The sequence below is a fragment of the Gracilinanus agilis genome, chromosome 1, assembly GCF_016433145.1.
Source record: "Gracilinanus agilis isolate LMUSP501 chromosome 1, AgileGrace, whole genome shotgun sequence".
In the NCBI taxonomy this organism is placed as follows: Eukaryota; Metazoa; Chordata; class Mammalia; order Didelphimorphia; family Didelphidae; genus Gracilinanus; species Gracilinanus agilis.
The window spans coordinates 222449341-222476854 of NC_058130.1; the positions used below are offsets into that span (position 1 = coordinate 222449341).

General features: G+C 37.4%; 1 protein-coding gene across 1 annotated transcript; it reads right to left on the reverse strand.

Annotated features, from left to right (window-relative positions):
- Positions 1–165: 165 nt before the first annotated feature.
- LOC123234382 (acyl-coenzyme A synthetase ACSM4, mitochondrial-like) lies at positions 166–22418 on the reverse strand. The gene is made up of 13 exons (XM_044660290.1): positions 22218–22418; positions 20091–20301; positions 17863–18070; positions 16095–16238; positions 15598–15754; positions 10423–10502; positions 8863–8986; positions 7138–7218; positions 6482–6583; positions 6230–6357; positions 4495–4594; positions 2501–2620; positions 166–642 (listed from the first exon to the last, which is right to left on the reverse strand). Exons 1-13 carry the CDS (start codon positions 22416–22418, stop codon positions 556–558), a joined length of 1743 nt encoding a protein of 580 aa, XP_044516225.1. The 3' UTR covers positions 166–555.
- Positions 22419–27514: the final 5096 nt, after the last annotated feature.

Genomic DNA, 27514 nt, shown 5'->3' on the forward strand with positions numbered 1-27514 from the left:
GTTGCTGTGTTCGTTTTGATGAATTATTTGGTGTAAAAAATAAAAGGCATAAGATTATATTTTTTAAAGCTTACAAAATCTATTCTTTGGAACTAATGAGCTTCTAAAACAGATGCTTTGTCAGTTTCAAAAATAACTAAATATAATATGTGAAGAATGAAAGAACATAGTTTTTATCCCTAAAATATTCCCTTCTGAAGTTTTTAGTAACTTTATTTTTAGCAAATAAAGCATAAGACAGTGGAAGTATAGCTTTAATTCTTTGGTTCTACAGATTAAAAGGTCATTTTCCAAATATTTTTGGATTACTTTAAGGCTTAAAAAAAAAGGGTTAGAGAAAGCAGGAATTTAACATTTTAGTTTTTCAACTGGAAAAATAAGCCCCACAAACATTGTACAGTGCTATGATTTGATAGTAACCAGTCACAAGAATATGATTAAGATCAGCAAGAAGTAAAAGTAAAAAAGTAAAAGTAAAAAAAAAAAAGTAAAAAAGTAAAGCAGACAAAAGAATGCCATGTAAATGCAAAAGAGGCATCTCTTCATTCGTTCAAGTTAAGCTCGTCCCCATTCTTGGTCTCTTAGTACATTTCGTTTTATTTTCCCAGTGATGGTCTTTGGTAGTTCTTGAACAAATTCCATCTAGTAGAGAGAAGCATACCACAAAACTATTAATAGCATCTTTTCCTTGACCTTGCTTTGAGACTAGGAGCTCTGTTTATACTAATGAATTTAGAATACTGATTTTTCCTAGATGTGAAGGGTCATCTTTATAAATAATACCTATGTGACACCAAAGTAGGGGTTGATGGTAAGTTGGAATAAAAAAAGAACAAACTGGTGGTTGGATTGAATTGGCCAACTTTCTGTATATTCAGGGTTTTTGTCCTTGGAGAGTGAATGAAGATTAAACATGGAATATTGGGACTCCAGAGGGGCCTTGAGATGATCTAATCTTTCTTGGCAGAACCATATGTAATTCTTTAAAGGTAGATTTCTATTTCATAAGAGTATCCACAAAAGATTCTAGTCTTTGTTTTATAATACAACATTATTGTTTGTAACCCTTAAAGTTTGAGGAATTGCTTTGACATATTAGTTACAGTGAGAGTTTAGGAACTAAGATAGAAATTCTGTGCCAGCATGTCCTCAAAATCAAATAACATCTCTACTCTGTGTTTCAGTTTTGTTATTTGTGAAAATGTAAGAGTCTATGCTTGAAATAATTCTGTCATGGCAAAATAAGTTGAGTTACTACTATATGCTTGAGAATTATACCAAATTTCTGTAAGATATTTTTCAAAAAACCGTTTTTACTTGTGATACTGCAATACAAAGAATAATCAGTAATCTTTTATGGCAATGTTTTCTTTGATTTAAAAGGTTTAATAAGCAGAATAATTAGAAATAATAAAAACAGCTAGCATTTATTTATGCAGTACTTTGCAAATATCTCATTTTCTATTCAACCACCTTGAGAAATATTACTATTCCTGTTTTACAGATATGGAAACTGAGGCAAATAGCAGTTAAGCGACTTGTTGAGTATTAAACAACTAATAAGGTTCTGAAGCTGGATTTAAACTCAGATCTTAACTCCAGGTCTAGTACTCTAGTCACTGCATCACTTAGCTATCTCTTTAGATGTATTTCTTCAGAGGTCTCTCTCCGAATAATAAAAGTAAGGCTAACACTTGTGTAAACTAGAGATCTCTTAAGATCTCTTTAGAGTCTCATGGTCACTGGACCCTTTTTTGAAGAGTATCAGTTGGTCTGCTATGATTTTATTAGTCCAGAGCATGACTTCATGAAATATATGTTATTACTTTAGCAATGTATAGGAAAAGAACTACAAAATCTAAATACTATTTAATCTTTATTTTTTTAAGCCCTTACCTTTCACCTTAGAATCAATACTGTATATTGTTTAAGTAAGGTGGTAAGGGCTAAGTAATGGGGCTTTAGTGATTTGCCCAGAGTCACACTGCCAGAAAGTGTCTTGAGGTCATATTTGAACCCCAAACCTCCCATCTCTCACCCTGGCTCTCAATCTACTGAGCCACCAGTTGCCCCTACTATTTATTCTTAATTATCCATCTTGGCCTTAGAAGAGAGCTAAGAAAATAGACTCCCCTCCTTCCTTTGCAGAAGTGTGGAATTGCAAATATGAATGTGGCTTTGATTTGAATTTAGGCCTTCCAGACTCCAGTCCTAACCATTGTACCACCTAACTGCTTCTTAAATAGAAGAATGTTAGGAGGGATATAGTCGGAAATAAGGGTGACATTTTAAAAAAATTATCAATAAGGTAGGAAAACTGGAGCAGCACCCAAGGTGCTCTTTTCTTCCTTCAGATTTTCCCTTTTTAAAAAACTATGAAATTAACATCAAATAACAGAATTTTACATTTACAAAGAAATGAATCTATTACATAGTCTTTCTTTTTTTCCAAGTAAATACAAAATTGAACCCAGTAGTCCTTTTATTTTTAGATACTTGCCTTCCTGGGGTATTTGTAAGGTGCTGTCACTTTCTTCACATGATTCTGAAGCTCCAGAGTCAATGTCTCTGTGTTGGCAGATTTATAGGGTGCAGCCAAGACAACAAAAGCTTTTACCACCTGCCAGGAGAAAAATCCACATCTCTTTGTTACAGTGGTTTTCAAGTAACATCAAAGGATTGCCCCATCCAGAAAAAGGACTTTTCTTCATTTAGAAAGGAGAGTGTTAATACCTTGCTGGTGTAGTTGTGAATTGATCCAACCATTCTGGAGGGCAATTTGGAATCATGCCCAAAGGGCTTTAAAAGAATGCATACTTTTGATCCAGCCATACACTGCTCATACACTGCTGGGTTTCTATCCCAAAGAGAAAAAAAAAATACTGGGCCAGGACCTGTTTGTACACACATATTTATAGCTGCACCTTTGTGGTAGCAAAAAATTGGAAAATGAGGGGGGTGTCCCTCGATTGGGGAATGGCTGAACAAATTGCAGTATATGATGATGGTGGTGGAATACTATTGTGCTCAAAGGAATGATAAATTGATGGATTTTTATACACACTGGAAAGACTTCATGAACTGATGCAGAGTGAAATAAACAGAACCAGGAGAACATTGTACACAGAAACTGAAACATTGTGCGACAATCAAATGTAATAGACTTTGCTACTAAAGGCAATGCAGTGATCCAGGACAATTCTGAGGGAATTATGAGAAAGAATGTTATTCACATCGAGAGAGAACTATGTGAGCAAAAATCCAGAAGAAAAACATTATGATTTATCATTTGTTTATATGGGTATGTGATTTGGGGTTTTGGTTTTAAAGGATTGCTCTTTGATAAAAATGTATAATATGGAAATGGGTTTGTGATTATATATATATGCATATATATTGATTATATATAGAGAGTGATTACACATATATATTATATATATATATATATATAACCCTGGGAGAGGGCAGGAATGAGGGGAAGGAGAAAACTTGAATCATGTAATCATGGGGGAAAAAAAAGGAGAATGTTAAGGTAAAGGTCCCAATTTAGCATCTTTAACTTCTTCTGCCAATGCCATTAACAGCTTTGGGAACTTTGAGAGGATCTGGTTAAGCATTAAGGAAGCAAAATTCTCAGACTATCCTGACTACCTTATCCTCCTCAGCAATAACTGACCTCTTATTTTGTACTTTAAGCATTAAGTATTTTTTTTTTTATTAAAACCCTTACCTTCCATATTGGAACCAATACTGTGTATTGGCTCCAAGGCAGGTAAGGGTAGGCAATGGGGGTCAAGTGACTTGCCCAGGGTCACACAGCTGGAAAGTGTCTGAGGCCAGATTTGAACCTATGACCCCAACTCTAGACCTGGCTCTCAATCCACTGAGCTACCCAGCTGCCCCCAAGCACTTTTTTAACAAACAAATCTACCTGTGGAAGTAGGTTGTGTAGGTAACACTTTTCATCTCTCCTTTCAAGAAGCTTTTCTGATCACTTCCCAACTGCTAGTGCCTTCCCTTCCAAATTACTTTGGGATTTTCTTGGTAAAAATATTGGAGTGGTTTGCCATTTCCTTCTCCAGCTCATTTTACAGATAAAGAAACTAAGGCAAATAGGATTAAGTGACTAGTCCAGGGTCACATAGCTAGTAAGTACTTGAATCTAGATTTGAACTCAGGAAGATGAGTCTTCCTGCCTCTAGATCTGGCACTATCCACTGCACCACTTAGCTGTCCCATTTGTAAGTTAGTCAGTGTCTAATATTCATTCATACATTGCATCTTCTTTTTTATTTTTAACCTTTACCTTCTGTCTTAGAATTCATACTAAATATCAGTCTGATTCCAGGTCTGGCACTCTATACATAATGCCACCTAGCTGTCCCCACACAATGCTTTTTGACAGGAAGAAACTGCTCTCTATTCCATCTTCTAAAAGAGAATTGTGATGAGGCACTTTTCATCAAGTTGCTATTTAAATTATATACATTTTACCTCTCCTCTGATAGGATCTGGACTGCTGACTACAGCAGATTCTACAACAGCTGGATGTTCAATTAGGGCACTTTCAACTTCAAATGGTCCAATGCGGTACCTGGAAAAAGATCATGAGCACTTTAGATATAGCATCATTTAATCCCATTCCTCTATTTTCCAGATGGAGAAACTGAGGCCAGGAAGGTTTAGTGATTCAAAGGTTTAGAGACTCAGAACTATTCAGTATATAAAAGAGTCAGGAATAGATCCCAATGCATTTGACTCCAAATCCAAATCCAAGCTGCCATCATAATTTCTAAATTAACTTTTAGGAACTTTATTTTTGTTTTGCAAAAGTATACTCTATGTTTATTTTTTCTTCTACCAAACTTTGTTAATTCTACCATGGCTATAACTCTCTTGTCCCTCTTTCCCTTTGTTTTGACTTATAGCAAAACCATCCTAGGTCATGCTCCCTTCCTTCCTTCCTTCCTTCTTTCCTTCCTTCTTCCCTTTCCTCCCTTCCTCCCTTTTCTGCCCACCTAGGTCATCATTTTTCACCTGACCTGTTTTAAAATTAGCCTCTTTTCTAACCTTTCTTCCTTCTAATATCTTGTCCAGAATTTATTTGTAAATTAATCAGTATCTAATATTCATTTGCACATTGCTGATACTCCTTTTTTTTTAACACTTACTTTCTGTCCTAGTGAAAACTCTATGACAGAAGGGCTGCCAAATAGTCTTCCTAAAGCATGTTTGATCAGGTCATTTATTCTCTTGCGTAATATTGCGGCATGGCTTCCTGATGTCTCAAGTTTAAAATATAAACTATTCTGCTTTACTTTTAAAACCCTAAACAATCTAAGACCAGGCTTCGTTTCTAGATTTATTTAACATCATTCCCCTTTGAGCACACTTATGTGTCACCCAAACTAGACCCCAACTGTTCTCCAGACTTGTTGTTTCTGTCTTCCCCTTCTGTATCTTCCTACAAGCTCCCCTCCCCCTCCCATGCCTGGAACACACATTATCACCTTCCTTCACCTCTTAGAATCCATAGCATCCTTCCAACCTCAGTCCACCTACTACCTCCTAATCCTCCCAATGTTAGTGCTTTCTCCTTAAAATAAGTTTGTGTTTGTGTATCTCTTTACAGTTATATCCTCTAGTAGAATGTCAACTCCTTGAGAGCAGGGACTGTTTTCTGTCTCTATCTTTCTAGATGGTGCTCCTTTGACTTACCTCTTAAAACACCCTACCTTTGTGTGACTCTGGGAATATCACTTGAGTACTCAAAGCTCCACGAAACTCCCTAAGACTATAGTTTCCAAGAAGGTACAGACCTGTATTGATGGAGGGAATTTTCTCATCCAAGAGTTCCCTATAATGTAATGAAATCTCATGTCTTGTCCCTATATCTTTAAGGTCTAGTGTAATACTTTCTATATATTAACTTTGTATATATTGAATATATTAACAACTTAAAAAAAACCTTAACCTTTTGTCATAAAATCTATACTATCAATTCTAAGGCAGAAGAGCAGTAAGGGCTTGGCAATTAGGGTTAAGCGATTTGTCCAGGGTCACAAAAGCTAGGAAATGTCTGAGACCAGATTTGAACTCAGGTCTTTCCTGGTTCCAGGCCTGTTATTCTTTATCCACTGTATTATATAACAGCCCCATATTAGCAATTTCATAGATATCTTTTGAATCAAAGTTTGCCGAATTCTCTAAATAAGGGAAAAGCACTAACCCAGATGATATGATGACATCATCAGCTCTTCCAACAAACCAAAAATAACCATCACTATCCATTATCCCTCTGTCTCCAGTGACATAAAAATTTCCCCTGATAGTGGCAGCTGTTTTCGTTGGATTGTCCTAGGAAGAGAGGGAAAAGAAGCAATTGTGAGATTAATTTGATCCAATAGGGATAAATTCAAAATTTTGAAGCACTTTTGGATATTTTTTCAAAAGCAGTATATTAGATTCCAAATTTCCATACCACATATTCAGAGAAGAAAGAGAAAGGTCTTGTAGACTTCATTCTAAGGGCAATTTCTCCTTCTTTACCCGGTGGCAGAATATTACCATTTTCATCTATGATCTAGAATGAGAAAAACACTTTTTTGCTTGGCTGTTAAGAATGAATTCTCAGCAGAATGAAGATAAAGATCTCCCTGGATATAAAAGCCTATCATTTTAAGACCTGAATTCTCCCAGGGATATTGCATCCTTTCAAATTCTGGAACATCACAATTTCTAAAGAATCAAAGATGGGGTTGACTCAAAAGCAATAAAGAAGCTCACTAAGCATCAGTTGACTACAAAACATTTCTAGATCAAACAGATATGCAAGCTGCTGTTTAAGGGATATTATTCAGGACATGTAGGATAAGAAAAGGATGTCATGCAAAAGCAAAGAGTACACAGGTTGAGTGTTGCCCAGGCATCCTCTGCCCCACATTGGGGAGGATTTCCTGGCGGGGTGGGGAAATAGACAAGAATCAAAAAAAGATAAGGAAGCACAAATGGGTTGCAGTCTAGAAGAGATCCCAAATCCACTGAGGTATTAGAATTAAGAGGTGTTAAAAATGGAAGTAATCAAAATAGAAGGAAACTTTCTGTCCTTGTTGAACTGATCATATTTCCTTGACCTACCTGGACATCATAAGGTGGCACTCCCTTCCCCATTGATCCAGGTTTAATTTCTTGACCTTTCTGATTGGCACAGATTATTCCCTGTGAAGAGAAAACATTTTTAGTGGCATACTAAGGCCTATGTTCTCTTTTTCTAATCTACTCCAAAGGTAGAGAAGCATAGTAGAAGTCAGAAAGATGTGGGTTCAAATCTCACCTCTGCTATATATTGGTCTGTGTGACCCTGAGCAAGTTACTTAACCTCATAGTGTTCCAGCCAACTCTCTATGACAGTAAGTTGCAGAAAAGGTGTGGACCTGCCATGATAGAGGGAGTTTCCTAACCTGGGAGTTCTCTGTGCTAAGGAAATCATAGACCCAGCCCCTTTGCCCAAGGATAACGTTTAATTTTTGCATCTTCTTACATAATGACACACAAACTTCAGATATCAGCTTGGCAGACTCCCCCAATGATCTCTCCCAGCTCATTTTCTGACACCTTTCCTTATAAACTGAAGGATGAACCTGTAGTTAAGGGCAGCTTTCCTCTATTCCTTCCTTCCTTCCTTCCTTCCTTCCTTCCTTCCTCCCTCCCTCCCTTCCCTCCTTCCCTCCTTCCCTCCTTCCCTCCTTCCCTCCTTCCCTCCTTTCCTCCTTTCTTTCTTTCTTTCCTCCTTTCTTTCTTTCCTCCTTTCTTTCTTTCCTCCTTTCTTTCTTTCTTTCTTTCTTTCTTTCTTTCTTTCTTTCTTTCTTTCTTTCTTTCTTTCTTTCTTTCTTTCTTTCTTTCTTCTCTCCTATCTTAGAATCAATACTAGCCATTGGTTCTAAGGCAGAAGAGCAGTAAGGGCTAGGTAATGGGGGTAAGTGACTTGCCCAGGATCACATATCTAGGAAGAGTCTGAGGCCAGATTTGAACCTAGGACCTCCCATCTCTAGGCCTCACTCTCAATACGCTGAGCCATTTAGCTGCCCCTCATTTGGAATTTTCTTGGCGAAGATACTCGAGTAGCTTTTCATTCCCTTTTCCATTTCCATTTCACTTTACAGATGAGGAACTGAGGTAAGCAGAGTTAAGTGATTTATTCAGAGTCACACAACTAATAAGTATCTCAGGCCAGATTTGAACTCAGGAAGATGAGTATTCTTGACATCAGTCCTGGCACTCTATCCATTGTGCCACCTAGCTGCCCAAATCATACTTATGTGAGGGAAAATGAGAAGGGTAAACATTTATACATCAGAAATTGACAAAGGCTACAAGTTAAGACTTGGTTTATTATTTTTGTTGTCTAGACTTAAGAAAGTAAAGGAGAAAATGTTAATAAGTGACATTAGATGTGAAAGTTATCATGCATACTTTTTTGGAGAGCTGGTTGATCACTGTTGCATATAGGGAATGGCCAAGGGAGCAAACTCCCTCTTCTATTGCAAGTATCACTTTCTTTGAAATTTATAGTCAGAAATAACTGTCTAACTCTGAAGCATTGAGGAGTAGAAGCAGGTGTTTGAAATGATCAGTTATGTGATCTGCCCAGAGTCAGAAGTGGGACTAACCTAGGTCTTCCTGGCTTCAAGGATAGCTCTCTCTCTGTTACACCACATCTCCTGATTTGTCAGAGGATTAAGGAAGAGGAGAGAGGAGAATGCTCCTTACTTTCTATACCATGTGAAAACACAATAGAGTTTCAAGGGTTCTAGTAACAATTTTTGTTGCATAAGGAAAGTGACCGCGGTCATTTGCACGTACCACTTCTGTCTGTCCATAGCCTTCATACAGTTCCAGTCCTGTCTGGCTCTTCCACTGTTCTCTCACTTCTGGGTTGAGTGGCTCCCCTCCAGTCAAGCAGTGCCTCAAAGTTTTGAAGCTATAGCTTAAACAGCAGAGAAATTGTATGGGTTTATTCTGAAAGTGATTTTAAATAATTGGCTTTTTAAGTTAAGAATAGAGAGAGGCAGAAACAGAGACAAAGAACCACAGAGAAGAGGGAGAGAGAGGGAGGAGGGGAAGAGAGAAACAAGGATGGAGAGAGGGATGAGAGGCAGAGGGAGAAGAGAAAGGGAGAGAGGGATTTAGGAAGAGAAAAAGAGGAAAGGAGGGAGAGAGGAAAGAGAGGGAAGTAGAGAAAGAGGAAGGGAGGAAGAGAGAGAAAGAAAGAAGGGGAGAGAGAGAGAGAGAGAGAGAGAGAGAGAGAGAGAGAGAGTTAGAGTCTTGGGAAAATTTTCTAAAACAATTTGAGATTGTGTGAGACAGGTGGCTAAAAGGTTCATACCTTTGATACAGCATTACCTCCACTGGGCATATGTCCCAAGGAGGACAAAGAAAGAGGAGAAAGAGGGAATGGATGTTAACATACTCATAGTAATTTTTGTCATATCAAAAATTGGAGTTAAAGTGGAGACCTAATGATTAAAGAGTGGCTGAACAAACTGTGGTAAATAAATGAATATTATCACACTGAAACAAAATATAAATATGAAGAGTTCAGAGAAGCTTGTTAAGACTTTTTTTTTGAACTGATGTAGGACAAAAAAGCAGAACCAAGAGAATAATGTAAATGATGACCACAATAATGCAAAGAAAAGAATGGGATTAAGTACTAGTCTTGAGATTTCGCCCCCTCCACCAATGTAGGTCAACTTATTCTCTGTACTTTATGGTCTTAGAGCATTTCCTTGGGTTAAATCACTTGCCTGATGTCACAAAGCCAATTTGTACCACAGGCAGGACTTAAACCTGGGCTTTCTGGTGGGATCTTTTTTCCACTATGCCATGATGCTTCTCAAAAGCAAAGGAAGATATCTCCAAGAGACATCAGAATTCACATTAATGAAATCACAAATCTTGATTCCAGAGGTGTAAAGTTGAACCATATCTCTCTCCTTCCAGTACAGAGGTGGTAGACTATGGGTGTGAAATTTTACATATCCTGTCAGATATGATCAATATATTTCTTTGCTTTGCTTAACTGTTTTTCTTTCATATGGGGGGATTTCTGGCAGAAATAGGGTAATATTAATTATTGATTTAATAGGTAATATACTAATAGGTAGATTATATTAGGTGATATTAGTAAAAAAATGATTAAAACATTAAAAACATTTTTTGAAAGAAGAAAATACAGATTTTCTACCTGAGAAGAAAAGGGCTGGAGGGTGGGATGTAGAGCGGCAGGGGTTTTTCTTCTTGGGTTTGTTTGAGAGCTTTGATTTAGAAAATAGAATAATTTGGCCAAAGGAGAGGTTGTTGGTTCTCTGGCCCCCAAGACAGTAGGTTCATAGAGAGTAAAAATAAATGATTCTGAAATACCTCTTGAGGTCTTTTTGAACAAGCATCCGGTATACAGTTGGGGCACTGCAGAGAGTGGTTATGGGGTATTTGCTAAGAGTCTAGAGAAATTATAAAAGAGAAATCAGAAGTTAAAGGTCAAGAAATCAATGCGATATTTTAAGCTTCTAAATACAATCACAGATTTAAAAATAGATGGTACCTCAGAGGTCATCTTAGTCCAAACTCCTTTGACAGATGAAGAAACCTAGGCACAGAGGTGGGAACTGATTTATCTAGCTGGAGACAGCTAGGAGGCTCAGTGGATGGAGATCCGGACCTGGAGTCAGTAAGACCTGTGTTCAAATTCTGCCACAGACACTTGCTAGCTGTGTGACCCTGGGCAAGTCACTTAACCTCCATTGTCTAGCCCAAAGAGGGCGTAACCACCCCTGGTGGGTGCTGCAGTGATCTAGGGAGGCGGTCATGGCCACAGGTGCATTTATCTTTCCTATTAATTGCTATTAAAATTAAAAAAAAATTAATTTCCAGGGGGCTAAGTAATATTTTTTCTGGAAAGGGGGAGGTAGGCCAAAAAAATTTGGGAACCACTGGTCTAGCCTTTACCGCTCTTCTGCCTTGGAACCAATACTTAATACTGATTCTAAAACAGAAGGCGAGTTTTTTTTTTTTTAAAGAAATAACTAGTTACCTAGGATATTTTGCTTGAAATCTAAGCAGGACACCATTAGACCATCTTCTACATATTTATATAAAGTATAATTTCTGTGTAGATATACAGAACAATATTTGTATACATGAACTAACAGAGTAGGAACTCCAGTCCTCTTTTCCTAAGACAATATGAATCTTTTAAATGAATTCATAAAATGCAAGAATATTGCAGACCACAAGTTTTTCAGGGCTGCCTCTTCTGGATTAGAATTCTAATGTTAATATCACTGTAATTAAAATTAATTAATTAACTGTAATTAAAATAATCCTGTCATACCCATTAAATTAGAGAAATTAGTTAAAAATTTAATGTTGGCAGAATGTGGTAGTCTAGGATTTGAGTTAATCTATGAGATCCAGAAATTTCTAGTTCACTAAGAGCAAAATATCAAAATAATCTTAAATTTAAAAAAAATAGAATTTAAATATTTAATATAAGCTTAAGAACTATCATCACACACTGATATTCAAATAAACAAATAGTCCCCAAAATAATAGCTGCACAGGAACACATACAATATTATTATACATTTTCATGTTAAATTTAACAAGACAGTAACTAGATCATCTCATTTATTTCTTTATATTATTCCCAAACTTTGATTTTTTTCCTACTGTATATTTTACTAGACTTCATTGCTGTCATTATTATCATATATATCAGAAATGTACACGACTGTCATAATTTTTAAAATACTTCTATTTTGGTCCTGCTTTCTTCATCTTGAATCATTTTATCTAAATCTTTGTAGTATTCATGTTTGTCATTTCTGATGGCAAAATAATAAACTATTACATTCTTATTCCTCACTTTCTTTGGCCTTTTTCCTGATCATTGTGACAGATGGTTTTATGCTATTACAAATAATGCTGCTAGGAATATTTTTGTATGGGAAGATCTTTTTGTCTTTAGGATTATGACACTAGGTAGTGGGATCACTGGGTCAAACGGTATTGCGTAACACCTTATTGTTTTCCAAAAAAGATTGCGACAATTCACAGCTGTTTTAGCAGTGAAATAATGTCCTTATTTCTTCATACCCCCATGATCCAAGCAAGGGTCAGCTATGGTGCTATGGGACACTCAGAGTCTGGATGTGTGTGTGTGTGTGTGTGTGTGTGTGTGTGTGTGTGTGTGTGTGTGTGTGTGTATGCCAGCAGGAGCTCTACTTTAGCAGAGAGGGTTTTATTCTTAAAAATTTATTCTTAAAAATTATTTTTAAAAATTGCTCTTTTGAAGAAGTGATTGGTTATTCTCAGTGGAAAGGGTCTAAAAGAATCTGTCAAATCAGAGAATTTGGAAGATGGTCCTTCTATGCTCCTTACAAAGGAATAATCACTTACCTGAGTGCCTACAACTCTATTTTAGACCCCCTCCTGGGAGAAATTGGCATATCAGTTTGATTTAGGTGCACCACATCTTTTGCGTCCTTTTTCTGAATTTCTAGCCAAGTCATAGCTTAACTCAACTCTTGGCCCATCACACTCTGCTAATGTTACATTTTAAACTTATTTTGCCAATTTGATGAATATAAGGCGGTATCAGAATTGTTTAATTTAGATCTCTTTTATTAGTCTGGATGTTTAAAAAAGTGATTATTGATAATTTGAGTTACTTCTTTCAGGATATAGTTATTCACATTCTCTTACTACTTGTCAACTGGGCAATATATAGCTTACCCTGAAAATGTCTGAGTTCAGATTTGAACTCAGGAAGATGAGTCTTTCTGACCTCAGGACTGGCACTCTATTCATTCAACCACTTAGCTATACTTCATGGTGATATATATTTTTTTAAACCCTTAACTTCGGTGTATTGTTTCATAGGTGGAAGAGTGGTAAGGGTGGGCAATGGGGGTCAAGTGACCCGCCCAGGGTCACACACAGCTGGGAAGTGGCTGAGGCCGGGTTTGAACCCAGGACTTCCCATCCCTAGGCCTGACTCTCACTCCACTGAGCTACCCAGCTGCCCCCCCCAAGGTGATATTTTTGCTAATTTTATTTCTTCCTTTAATTCTTTTCCCTGTATCCATTGCTTCTTTTTTTGGGGGTCTTGAGGAAATTCTTGTTAAATTTTCTTTTGTTGGTCATATTTGAATTTATTTTTCATTAGACATTTCTGATTCCATTTTTCTTCACCAATAATATTTTTTTCATGTGTTAGAACTCTTCTGTGGTCTATTCATTTCTTTGAGGGTTTTTCCCCTAAAAATAATTTTCTTTTGAAAGTTGTAATAGATTTGCTTCATTTTGATGTTTCCATTGTTGTTCCGAGGAGGTTATTGAAAAAAAATGAGATCTTTTACTTTTCTATCTTCTTGGAAGTTTTGTATTTTAAATATAAAGAAATATTAGATTTTCATTTGAAGTAATCCTTTCGAAAGAGGCCTTACTGTGTCAGCAACTTACTGTGTCATTCAGCTCAGTGGTATTTTGTCCCATATAAAAACACATGAAAGAGAAAATGAATCCTGAGATATAAACTCATGGACTGTCAGATTTGAAATATAGTCCTGACAACTCACCTAGTCCAAGCCTTTACTTTGCAGATGATAAAACAAGTTTGAAGGGGTAAAATAATTTGTCAAAGGTCACATAACTTATTGACTGAAGAAACATAATCCAGGATAACAGCATCATAGATTTGGGGTTGAAAGGAATCGTTAGTGCTAGAAGGGATCTTATAGACTTCATCTACTCTAATACCTTTTTGGGGGGATTAATTCACCGAGATGGCAAAGCTGGGATCTGAACCGAGGTTTTCTGGCTCCCAAATCCAGTATTCTTTTCACTCTACATATATCACACTATCCCAGATTTCCAGAATCTGAATTCTAGTTCTTTTCTTTATTGTACCTACTTTTTCTTTTTTCTCACTTAGATTTGAGATTTTTCATTAGAAAATCTGTCATTCAGAGATTTTTCATTTAGAGATTTTCATTAGATTTCTGTTTCATCTCCTTTGATTTTCAGATGGGTTCATCCTGCAGATATTTGGTTTGCTCATTCTAATTGTTTAGTTTTTGCTGCTGCTATCTCATTCAATAGTTATATACTCAATCACACAACACTTTATCGTGGTGAAGGTAGTCAGAATATTATACATTTGGAGCAGGTAGGGGCCTCATAGCTCATTATCTAATTCTTCATTTTTCTAGTGAGGAACCTGAGGGCCACAGAGATTAAATGACACCGGCTTCTTTGCTATTCCTTCTACAAGACAGATTCCAGGCATTTTCTCTGGTTGTCTCCCATGCCTGAAATACTCTCTCTCTATCTCCCTCTCCTGGTTTCCCTGAAGTCCCAGCTAAAATCCCATCTTCAATAAGAAACATTTTTTTATGCCCCTGACGTTCCTTTTGTGTATTGATATTTTATCCTCTATTTATCATGTTCGTATGTAGTTATTGGCCTGTTATCTTCCCTATTAGGCTCTGAGCTTCTTGAGAGCATGAACTATTTTCTGCTTTTCTTTGTACCCCAGCCCTTAGCCCAGTGTCTGGCATGTAATAGACACATAAAATACTTAAATAGACACTTTTAAAAAAACTCACTTGTCCGAGGTCATATCAGTACTAAGTAAGAGTTAAGATTTGAATCAAGGTCATCAGACACCAGTGCCAATGGTCTTTCCATCAGTTCATCTTCTATTACTGATAAGCAATTAATAGAATCTGAAGCCCTGGGTCATGTATTGATGATGTTGCTTGAGCTACATAATAAGGTAGGTGTAGAAGCAGTTTTCCAAGAGCTTAGACTTATTTTCAGATTCTCAAACTACTCTGCCTCAACTGGTACCACTGTGTAGAACTATGGGGCAAAAGTATTCCTGGGTCACATACAGTTCTCATGTGTTTAATGACATGTGATGGATTCTACTTTTTAATGTTCCACAAGGGAAAATAACTGCCCTTTGTCATGTTTTTTTTTAAGAGGTTAATGAAATCTCAGCCTTCTGATACCTTAGTCTAGCCCTACTTGCTTGAGAAGGAGGACTAAGCCTGGCATATGTGAAGCAGGATCAAATTCATGGATTAGCACAGTGAGGAGGAGAGAAAGGGTAGAGCAGGGCTGTTTTGGGGCAAAGCACCTAAAATCTTGCTGGACTGAAAGGTCTAGCTCTGCCACCCATTGTCTTTGATTCATTGAAGCATAATCAAAATACTTGTTTACATTTAAGATTCCTTAGTTAATTGCTTAGAACCAAGCCCTTAAGCTACCCATAGATTATGATCATATTAGTAAATCTTGAGCAATTAAATGAGGAGGACAGATTTTATGCTTGAGAAAGCTGTGGGTGTTCCCTTGTTAGGAAATTAAATAAATGCATTCAACACTGAAATCCTTAGAGACTTCACACTGTAAACAAGAGTAAATTCCACAAACCGGAGAAACTCTGTCTACTTATTTGTGGTTATGTGAGTGACACGGGGAAGTTCAAAGGGTTGGTGCCATGAGGCAGGTGGGGAGGTTGTAACATACGTCTAAGAAGATATCCGTATTAAACTGGGCCATGCGGTGCACGAAGACACAGGATCCTTGAAGCCAGGTTGAAAAGACACTACCGATGGCAGCCTTCACCCAGCCAGTATCAGCCATGTTCCACATGATATCTGAAGGTTTCAAGTCCAACCAGTACCTAAACAATATCAAGGAGGAAAAAAGAACCATGAAAAAATTCCTCTGTTAATTAGCTTATAAGTGTCTCCTCTCCTGAGAGCTTATCACATTGTATATCTAAACCAGTGGTTCCCAAACTTTTTTAGCCTACCTCCCCCTTTCCAGAAAAAATATTACTTAGTCCCCTGGAAATTAAATTTTTTAAAATTTTAATAGCAATTAATACGAAAGATAAATGCACTTGTGGCCATCACCGCCTTCCTGGATCGCTGCAGCACCCACCAGGGGGCAGTGGCGCCCACTTTGGGAATCACTGATCTAAACCGTGGAGGCAGCTAGGGTGGAGTTGCAAAATATACCTTCCACAAAGAGTGTACCCAATACCAAGGCTACTCTGTGAGTGCTGGGCCATTTTGGGAGAGCCGGTTGTTCCACTGGTAAAATAGATAGCCATTGGTTCCTGGCTTGCCGTCTTCACGCAGTTATGTTCTTCAGAGGCTGATCTGTAAAATGTGACAAAGGAAGTGACTGAAGTTGAAGGATCAGTTTAATGCTGACCCTTTGGTTTTGACATTGATAAATTGTGATCGTTTGTACACTATTGACAGTTTATGAATTATTTCCCCATATAAGATTTTATCTGATTTTTACAACCTGGTATCTACTTGATTGGAGGGAATCCTGGGCAAAGCTGACCTGGATGATTATTGGTGGGTCAATAACTCGATGATGTTTCTTCCCTATGTAATCAGTCATCTACTACCTCCTACCTTTAATCTTCAGACAGGACCAGGCTCCTGGTGTTGTTCTGGCACCTCCAGTACCTCCAGGTAATTATATTTACATTACCATTGCCATTGTGAAAGGATGACAGTTTTGAGGCAGGTCGGTGGTTTAATGAATAGAATGAATAGACTTGGACTGGGGGAAAACTTGAATTAGAAACTTACTAGCTATATGACCCTACTGAAAATGTAAGTTTGGGACCTGGTAGTGATTTAGTTCTGGGAATCAGGATTTTAGAAAGGTCATTGATAAGTTGGAAATCACCCGGGAGAGGAAAAATTGCATGGCAGCCAGGATGGTGAAGGTCCATGAGATCATGCCATCTGAGGATCAGTTGAAAGAACTGAAGATGTTTAACTTGGAAGCGAAAAGACTTGGGGGCAGGGGTTGGGTATGAGTCAAATCTTTATGTATTTAGCTTTCCCTTCACTTCCCTCCCCCCCCCCCCCCAATTGTTTGTCCAAACTTAATACAAATTGCAACACATATTAACCAAATACACAAAATGAGAAATTTCATCAGAAATGAAACAAACAAAAAAAAACAAAATTCTTCCATTTGATAAAAGACAGAGTCCCAAAGGTAAAAAGTTATGACAAAATAATTGATTGATCAGTTGTAGGTCCTTAATAAATATATTGTGGCTTAGATTGGATTAGAAGGAAAGTGATGGAATCTCCAACCTTAGAGTTCAAAGAATCTCAGAATTTCAGAGTTGAATTTCAGCAGTTAACTAATCCAATCTATATAACATGAAGAAACACCACAACATATTCAACTGGCTATATATTCTTTACTTGAAAACTTACAACAAAGGGAAAACCATTTCCTCCAAAAGTCATTCATTCAGCCAATAGGTGTAACAGGACATTTTTCTTTACCTTAAACCTAAATTTGCCTCTTTCCAAGTTCTCACCCTTGTTACTAGTTCCATCCTATGGAGCCAAATTCTAATAATGGGTCTTTCACAGAATGATCATTTGCATGCTTGAAAAAGTCCTCCAAGAAGAGGCATCATAGAGCTAATCCTATTTGAAGTTCTTATGCATGTCAATTAATTTCTTTTCAATTCAGTAAAATTAAGCACCTACTATGTAGGAGGTACTGTGTTAAGGAAACAAGCAGGTGTCTATTCTGGATGGTTTGTACATTCATTTGGTTTGTAAGATTTATTGAGCTTCCTTCTTTCACTGTGGTTCAATGGACTCTATTATATGGCTCTGGTGAGGATACCAAAGCAACTTAGAGAACCTTCAAGTCAGTCCACACAAGAGGAAATCTTTTAAATTCCTTCCTTTTTCACATATATGATATTATAGGCCAGGTCCAGAAAGTACTCACTTAAATAACTCATTGAAGTTTAGCCATCCATTGCGACTATTTTCTGATACCAGAATCTTGGTTTTCAAAGCAGGGCAGTTGGATACGATAGAATCCACAGCTGGGGCTACCTCATCACTAGCGACAATACATTTGGCCTTGGATGCCTGTAGCCTGTACAGAATGTCTTTGGCAGTCAGCTGTATTGTCCCAGGCATGAAGACAAGTCCTAGAAAAACCAGAGAATTCACATAATCTAAATCATTTTAACTTTCTCCTGAGTGTCAGGCTGATTTGGATTGAGGGCATTGTGTCATTCTAAGAAGGGTATTCTGTATTTATTTTTTCTGGGAGGGAAGACACAGTGCCCTATATTCCTGCTCTTTAGCCTAAGATAGACCAAGTTTTGAGGTCCTTATGTTAGAAACAGGATTATGGGACAAGATGAAAAATGTAAGAAGAAACCAAATGTGTTTTAGAGAAGGGAAATAACCACTAAACTGGACCAGAAAATCAAGTAACAGAAACTGAATGACAAAACACTATTAGTTAGAATCCTTTAAACCAAATGGATAAGAGAACTTGGGTTTAATTGCTCAGAAGATTTTTATATTCTCTTGGACTTCATTTAAAACAAATTATAATACCAAATATTTACTGTAGAATCAATATATTCTTTATGAGCATGAGGACAGAATAAGAAAAAACCTCTGAGAAAACACTCTCCCATTTTTTTGCAGACAGGGTAGAACATTGCATATATCAGATTTCTAGGTGTGTTTTTCTGAATTTTTTCTCTTTTTTTCTTTAATTCTCTAAGGGATGTCACTTTTGGAGTTGAAGGGGAAGAGTAGAAAGGGAAATAAAGCCAACATAAAAACAAAAATAGACCTGATATATTAAAAATACATACCTCAGAGGATATGAATATCTGGAAAAATATAAAATTATTTATTACTCATACTAATTTGTATATTAGCCAGAGATGACAATAATCAATTATTGTTATAGAATCATTGATACCGTGTGAGTCTGTAGGATTATAGAAACATAGTTTTAGAGCTGGATGAGACAAGCCTTTTACAGATGAAGAAAATGAAGCCCCGAGAGGGTAGTGACTTGTCCAAAGTCATACAGGTAATAAAAGATGGAGCCAAAAACTAAAGGCCTCTGATACCAGAGACATTACCTATCCCACCATACATGCTTCCTCTCACTGTCATTGGCCAATGTGTGGATATGGTAGTGCAACCCTAACTGAAGCTAGTGGAGTGGAGTGGAAAGAGAATAGACTTTAAAATCTGAAGTCCTATTTATCTTGTATATAGTTTGTCTGTAGATACTTGTTTGCATGTAGTCTCCCCCATTAGATGGCAAGCTCCTTAAGGGCAGGGACTGTCTTTTGCTTCTTTTTGTCTTCCCATTACTTAGCACAGTGTCTGACACATAACAGACACTTAATAAATGTTGGCTGATTGATTGAAGAACTCTGTGATTTTGGATAAGTCTCTTAAACTTCACTTTTCTCATCATAAAATATGAAGATTAGATAGAAAGATCATATCTTTAGAACTAGAAGACTCTAGAAAGTCATCTCATTCAGCAATTGAGGCTTAGTGAGCTTAGTTACCTGCCTAAGGGAATAAGAAGTCAAATTAGAATCCAAACCCAGGGTCGGTCCTGGCTCCTTCAACTCTAAAACCTTATAATTATAAATCCTATCAGATTTTAAATTTTAACTTGAAATTCTATTTACTAATAATAGCTGACATTTATATAACACTTTAATATTTACAAAATACATTTTTCATAACAATCTTGGGATGTGAGTAATGCAAATGCTATCTCCATTTTATTTAAAGAGAAACTAAGGTTCATAGGGGTTGAATAACTTATCCAAGGTCGCATCCCTAGTAAGGGGCAGAAAGAGGCCTTAAGTCTATTTCTTTGAATTCTGTCCTTTGCTCTTTCAACCATGTCAACCATTTAGTAAATTATTTGATTGTGCAACACATAACGAGAGAGTTTATTATAACATTGGTTCTATAAAGCGGAATTCTATGGATAAATTTTCGGTTATATAACAATAAGATTGGCAATTAATTAAATTCAATGATGTTTTTTATATTTAGATGACTACAATGCCTTTTTAAAAAATAATAGGCCATTTGGTTATTTGATACATCATTTTTCTTTGCTTTCAACGCTTTGACTTGGCCCTTTAACTTAGGAATATTAATGTCACTGACCTGTTCGCATACAAGCCACATTGACCAGCCACCACTCTGGAATTCTGGGGAGAATCACAGCAACTCTCTCTCCTCTCTGGAGGTCACATGAGCTAGAGAGGGCATTGGCTACTTTGCGGGATAAAAGACCCAACTCTCCAAAGTTCCATTTCACCTCGGCTCCTTTGCCGTTAGTCCACCAGAGCGCTGGGTTGGGAGGACGCTCTCCTTTCTGCCCGGTGAAATAAGAGAAAGGAATGTGAAGGCTACATGCCTAGGTCTATAATAGAACCTTTAATGATAGAAACAGCAAATCAGGGCTTGGTATATTGTTTTGTTGATTGTCTAGGCTTAAGAAAGTGATGAGGGGGCAGCTGGGTGGCACAGTGGATTGAGAGCCAGGCCTAAAGACGGGAGGTCCTCGGTTCAAATCTGGCCTCAGACACTTCCTAGCTGTGTGACCCTGGGCAAGTCACTTAACCCCCATTGCCTAGCCCTTACCACTCTTCTGCCTTGGAGCCAATACACAGTATTGGTTCCAATATGGAAGGTAAGGGTTTAGAAAAAGAAAAAGAAAAAAAGAAAGTGATGGGGGAAATGTTAATAATGAAGATTAAAATTTTTTTCTTATTTTTTTCTTCTAAAGTCCAGTTGTTAAACAATTACCAACACCTCTGAATGGAGGGGATAGTCATTTGCAGTGACTAGTTTAGTCCAGTACAGAAGTAGGGAAGGTGAATTAATGAACCCTGGGAAGCAGAGGTATCCTGGGCATTCTATGATTCTATGATATGCTGCATCTAATACCCCATTGTCTCAAAGAGAATCTTCAAATCCTTGAGATGAAAGGAACCTTAGAGATGATATAGTCCATTTCCCACACAAACTTTCTGTTATGACTTTGACAGATTGTCACTCAATTCTTCCTTGAAAGTAATGCCAATCCATGTAACATGAAAGTAGAGGCTTATGGACAATTTTGTATTTATCTCCAGTCAACTTCTAAAGGGTTCATGAATGAATAATTTTTAAAAATCATTTTTACCTTTATAATATGATATAATAATTGCTATAGGTTTGGAAGAGATGAGACTTATGAAGACATTAAGACACCAAGGGACACTTCTGAATTGTGGTTCATTGCTTAGATATTATTACATGTCACCCTCTCCCCTTTGCCTCATGTTCCCCACCCCCTCCATCTCCAGAGCAGGAAGGAAGAAGATGAATTTGAGCTTATAATATTCATAAAAGAATAGCAATGGCTATTCACTGAATTTATTTTGTTATTTTAAAGCTTCACTACCAATAATACCTTTTGGGATAGGCTGTGACCAGGAGACCTTCAAAAATCACAGTTAACAGAACAGAACCACTTGGTACCCATAACAAAGAAGTGATAATGTGAGAAAAGAGAAGGCTCTAGTCAGAGGTAGGGGGATTGCAGGTGGAAAAGGGCTTCTTTTATTTGAGAATTATATTTCTTTCCAAAGGAGAAGAAAGCTGGAGTGTGAGAGGCTTAAGGAGATAAAGGATTAAAGAACAATACTCTAACTAGAATGGGACAAACGAGGCTCTGTCCCATGGTATTGACAATTAGGACCTTTGCTTCCTTCCTGTGATGACTGCTGTCACCATGCCATGCCTCACCTTGCAGTCTTGGTCATCATGTAGCTCAGTCATTCTGGGTCACCCCTAGCATTCTGATTCCATGACATTTTTATCTTACAATTCATCTTCCTCGAAAGCTTCTCAAAGATAATTTAGGTCAGAATGCCCCTTCTCCTGAAATAGACTTTACCTGTGATCAAACTGTGATCTATACCACTGTCCCTTTCCCCCCTCCCCAATTTTCATTATCACCCCCCCAACTTAAAATATTTCTAGTTGTGGCTCTGTTGAAGTGAATCATAGGATCCTAGACCCTGAGCTGGAAAGGACCTCAGAAGCCATGTAACTCAACCTTCTTATTTCACAGGACAACCAGGCTAAGTAAAGTTAAATGACTTCCCCAAGATAATAAATAGTGAGTTTCAGAGGTAGACTTTGAACTTAGATCCTCTTACTCCAGAGTCAGGGTTCTTTCCATTGGAGTCAGTGTTGAGGCAGACAAAGGTTTATGTTATTACCAAGTACGGTACTTCTTACCTTTTCCAGCTGAGCCCAAACATCCAGTACATCCCCAGCAAAGTTGAAGTGGTCTGGCAAGTCTCGTTCACAGCGATTTATAGCTTCAAAGTCAGAAAGATTCAGAGGAGCCAAAACCTGGGAGCCTTGATGAAAATACCTCCCAGGTAACTTTGGACTCCCGACGAACCTTAACATCTGTAACTGGAATAAAATCTTCATGATGGCAAGATGGGTTTTTTGATAAGAAGAGTGGGGAGAATTTCAGGCCCTCTATCTCATGCAATGTGTTCAGGGGTGGCTTATGGTTCCATACCACCTATAGATGTTGAACACCACTCACCCCCTTTTCTTCTCTCCTGAGTTTGGATAACCTAGAACGTGTCCAGACAAAGGTAACCAAATTGGTGATGGACCTTGAGACCATGCTGTATAAGGATCAATCAATCAATCAATCAACATTTTTAATGAACTTACTATGTGCTAGGCACTGGGCTAAGCTCTGGGGATACAAAAAGATGCAAAAGCCAGACCTTGCCCTTAAGGAATTTATAATCGAAAGGAGGAGATAACACATGCAAACAAATATATGCAAAGCAAGCTACAGATAGGATAAGTAGGAAATAAAATAACAAGAGGGAAGACACTAGGATTAAGAGGTATTGGGGAACTGTTACCTGTAAAATATGGGATTTTAGTTGGGAATTAAAGGAAGCCAAGGAAGTTTGTAGCCAGAGTTGAGGAGGGAGAACATTCCAGGCATGGGAAACAGCTAGAGAAGATGTCTGGAGCTGAGAGATGAATTGTCTTGTTCCTGAAACAGTTAGGAGGCCAGGGTCACTGGATCAAAGACCACATGCCAAGGAGTAAGAAGACTGGAAAGGTAGAAACGAGCTAGTTTTGAAGGCTTTTGAGTGCCAAACAGAGGATTTTGTATTTGATCCTAGAGGCAATAGAGAGCCATGAGGATCATTTCAAAGAGCTTGGAGTGTTAAGCATAGAGAAAAAAAAAATTCAGATTTATGACAACGGTCTAGGTGTTTGAGGGACTGCCATATGAAAGAGGGTTTAGGCTTGTTTTGTGTGGCTTTGGAGGAGATGATAACCAAGGGGTAGAATTCACAAAGAGGCAAATTTTGCTTTGATGTAAGGCTAAACTTAATAATGAGGTTAATTCCACATAAAAAGAACTACTTTGAAAGGTAGAGAGTTGCCTCTTCCTTGCAGTCTTCAAGTGAAGGTGAATGACTAAAGTACTTGTTGGGGATGATGGGGAGGGTCTTCTCAGACAGGTACATGTTGAACTGGACGAGATCCCTTCTGGTTTCAGCATACCGTGTTTCTCTGACTTTTGCACTAAGTTTCTAACATCCCTCTGTTTCTAATCTCTCCCACCTCCAATTCATCCTTCACACTATAAGACTAACCTGCCTGAAACAGAATTTTGCACATTTCATCTTTCTTCAGCCTCACATCCTTCTTATTAAAATAAACATTCAAGGGATCTCTATTGCATCAGATTATTAAGCTCAGTATTCAAGGCCCTCCATGAACTAGCCTCTACCTACTTTTCCAAATTTATCCCAATTCTTCTCTCCCACAGAAACCCTATGTCTCCATTCTGAGCAAATATATCATCTCATCAAATTGTATGCATTCTTCTTGATTCTTTCATCCTCTTCAGAAGATTCTCCTCCCTTCTGCTTATCAAAACTTTATAGTCCAATTGATAATTAAAATAGCTCAAGTTCCTTTTTTTTATCAAACTTTTTTCAAATGATCCACTCTGAAACCATAGACTCATAATACTTTAGAGATGGAAAGGAACCTTAGTGGCTTTCTCATCCTATCTATGTACCATCTTGTACAAGATAAATGGTTATCAGTTCTTTATTTGAAGATCCTCTGTGACGGTATTCTCACTCAGTCATTTGATAGACCTGTCTACATTTGGGTGACTCTAATTATTAGGAAGTTTTTCCTTTTATCAGTTCTAAATTATATGTCTACAGCTTCTACCCATTGCTCTTACTTAATGGAGTAGGGAAGGGGGCTAGCAATTGCAAAGAAAATTAAATCATTCCTCTTACAGATGACAATCCTTCAAATACTTGAGCACAGTTACCATGTCTTCCTTAAGTCTTCTTTTCACAAGGTTAAAGGTCTCCAGTTCCTTTAATTAATTTTTACAGGGCATGCACATACAGCCCTTCACCATCTTGGTTGCCTTCCTCTGGATACTTTCCCACTTACCAATATTCTTGATAATATCTAGTGCCCAGAACTGCACAGGATATGTTGGATATGGTTATTAGGACAGAGTACAGTGGCATTATCACTTTCTTATTCCTTGAGGCTATTCCTCTTAATGAAGATTGCAATGGGATTTTTTTTTTGGTTGATATCTTACACTATTGATTTTTGTTGAACTTATAGTCTACTAAAACCACCAGATCTTTTTCAGATAAGCTTCCTTCATGACCCTCTCAGAACTTCTGTAGCATTTATTATTTGTACAACTTATTTAGTATTTAGCTTATGCTAAGTGTTTTTGGTTAGCTTTTTCTATTTGCATCCTCTCCCTTACTGCACTATGATTTCTGGAAGGGCAGGGCAGTGTTATGCTTTAAACCAGTATGGTACTCCCAGCACCTTCTATACTTAGTGTCTGCTGATTTTGATGGATAATGAAAAGGCTTCTATTAGACACACACTGTTTCTCCATTATCTTTCATGGAATGGAAAATCTCCTCTAGGAGCAGATGTGCTTGGGTTGTCAACAAAACTGTGTGTGCAAACAACTTAACAAAATGCATAATTTGCATCAGTCCTCTGGAAATGATGCTGCCATATGCTCCCAATGCCCAGATCTGCTTGTCCCAAAGTGAGGCGGATTGAGAACTACGTTTGGCTCTGCTAATATTCACAAAAACTAAATGATGGTTAACTGATGGCAGTTATCTTTATGACTAAATGACAATAATACTGACAACAAAAGAAGGTACTCTATATTTAAGAATAGCATGGCTTTCTCTCTAGTGAAAAGGAGAAGAGAAGAAGAAAAAAAGAATGAGGTAGAGGAAAAAATGCTAACAGGAACTCTATTTCTGATCTAACTTTCTGCTCAGTCATTCTTTGGATACAATGAATTAAAATTGGAGCTGTGGATGGGAGCACTGACTCCCTCGTATTCTGAGGAACCCCATTCACAGTGGCAAATAATGAACAGAAATAAACCGAGGAATGAGCTGGATAAATGTTGGCACTTCCAATGTAATAAGACTAAGTGGAGTGCAGTAGCTATTTGTATGATCTTCATTGGTCTTTGTCCATCTCATTGAAATGCTGAAAGAAGCTGCTTTCAGAAATCTTTAAATAATTGGGAAAATCTCATGTCCCACGAAAATTGGTATCTTATTTATTCTAAACAGAAGAAGAAATTAGATTCATCTGCAAATCTACTTCTTGGCTTTGTTCCTCCAAGGAAGAGATTGTTAGGTCTGTGAAGCAAAAACTCTTGCTTCCATTTCCTCCATAGGCAAATGTCAAGGTAAAATCGTTTTCCATTTCTTAACAAATTATTGGATTAACATATTCACATTTCTGGAACTAAATATTCTAGGTTGATCTAAACTGAATTTCCGCTTCCCACATACAAATAAATATTTCCCTCTCAGTGCTATGTACAAAACAATAATAAAAGTGGCATTGAATGGTGCATACACAGACTCTCCAATAACTAAATATGGATTTTGACATTTAGCCAGTATTTTACTTGAACTTTAATTCTACCCCAAAATATTACTTTCTTCAATGAAGTGCCCAGTTTTCTATTTCCTTAATTTCATAGTTCCTTCTTAACTGGCAACTCAACAAAAGTTTTAAATAATCGACTTGTCTTCAATTTGTTTGAAATATCTGATTTGTAATGGATTAGTCTCAAAAATATCATATGGACATGGAAAAACGAATTTAGAAGCAGCTATAGTTGATCTTTGGCCCATGAAACTTTGGAATTTTGTGGCAATTAACAAAGGTTTCATGATAAACCTGGTAGTGCAAGCAGTTCACTGTTTTGTATCAGTCTATTGTTTTGGCGAAAGTTTTAAATAACTCGAATAATTCAATGGTAAACAAAACAAATAATTCAGTGAAATGATGTCTAAAACCAGTCAAATATAGTCAGGTAATTCTTATACTTTTTAAATGGGTGTCTTTTAAAAAGGTAGGTACATTTGGAAATACAGGCTTGCAGGAGTTCCACTAAGTCTAAAAATCTTTTGAGAGGGCCTCACGGTCCTCATAAATCTCAGAATGCTTCTTCTAGAAAATAACTTGTGGTTTCCATATTGCCTTTTGCAAAAAAACAGAGTAGCCTGCTTCTATATCAGAGGCAAGGTAGCCAAGACTGTGTCTATGCTGGAAAGAAGTGATTGCTTTCCTGAATCAAGTATACCTTAGATTTAACGGCTTTGTCATCTAGATTCTTCTATGTATTACCCCAAAAGGTTTTCCTTACCAGGAGTTGCTACTGTTGTTTCAAAAAAGCCTTTTGCTCCTCCACAAGGACCCGTCTCTGTGCAAGCCAGAAACCACTGTCTTCCTTTCTCTCTGTGTTTCTAAACCGCTGTAGCCCTGAGACTTGGGTGCTCAGTAGGGAGGACTGTCCTCTCTTGGGAGTAGAATTTTTGTTTGTCTGGACAACATGTGGTTAAAACCGCTTATAAGACAGAAAAGTGAGAGCAAGAAGGGAAAATGTAGGCCTAGCCTCCCCTTTTGGTTCAGTGCCAAAACATGAATACCATTAGGTTATTATTTTCTCAAATGGAACTGTGATATCAAAATCCATAGGGCTCCAGTGACCTATCAGAGCTTCAAGAATCGTTATTAGAGCACAAATTACTGTTGATTTGTGATTTTTGGCTGTTCCATATGTATCACAGATTTGTCCAATGAAGCCCAGTTAAACCATAATAATTATTCTGTTCACTGACACCATTAGAAGATATGACATGAGAAGATACAAACAATTCAGCTACTTAGAGAAATCTAGATCTTAGAGATTAAAAAATAAATAAAACAAATTTGATATATCCCCTCTTCTCTTATTTCAAATATCAGTTGCTAAAATAGAGATTGGATCTTTTTTCTGTTTTTTAAAAACATGTGCTCCCCACCGCTCTCCCTTTACATCTAACCTCTGAGGAAACTTACTAAATTTTTGTTGGTGATGATAGCAATATTGTTTCATAGGTAGCCACAGATAAAGAAATCATCACTAATTCAGAGTCATTCCCATTTTCCTCTTCTATTTCTGT

Excerpts from the sequence above, each read along its gene's own strand:
- LOC123234382 (XM_044660290.1), bottom strand. The coding sequence starts at position 22,418 with ATGAAGATTTTATTCCAGTTACAGATGTTAAGGTTCGTCGGGAGTCCA. Across the intron at positions 4,595-6,229 it reads GATGTCATCATATCATCTGG|GTACCGCATTGGACCATTTG; the intron begins GTTAGTGCTTTT and ends ATCTTTTTCCAG. Across the intron at positions 643-2,500 it reads CTTACAAATACCCCAGGAAG|ATGGAATTTGTTCAAGAACT; the intron begins GCAAGTATCTAA and ends TCTCTCTACTAG.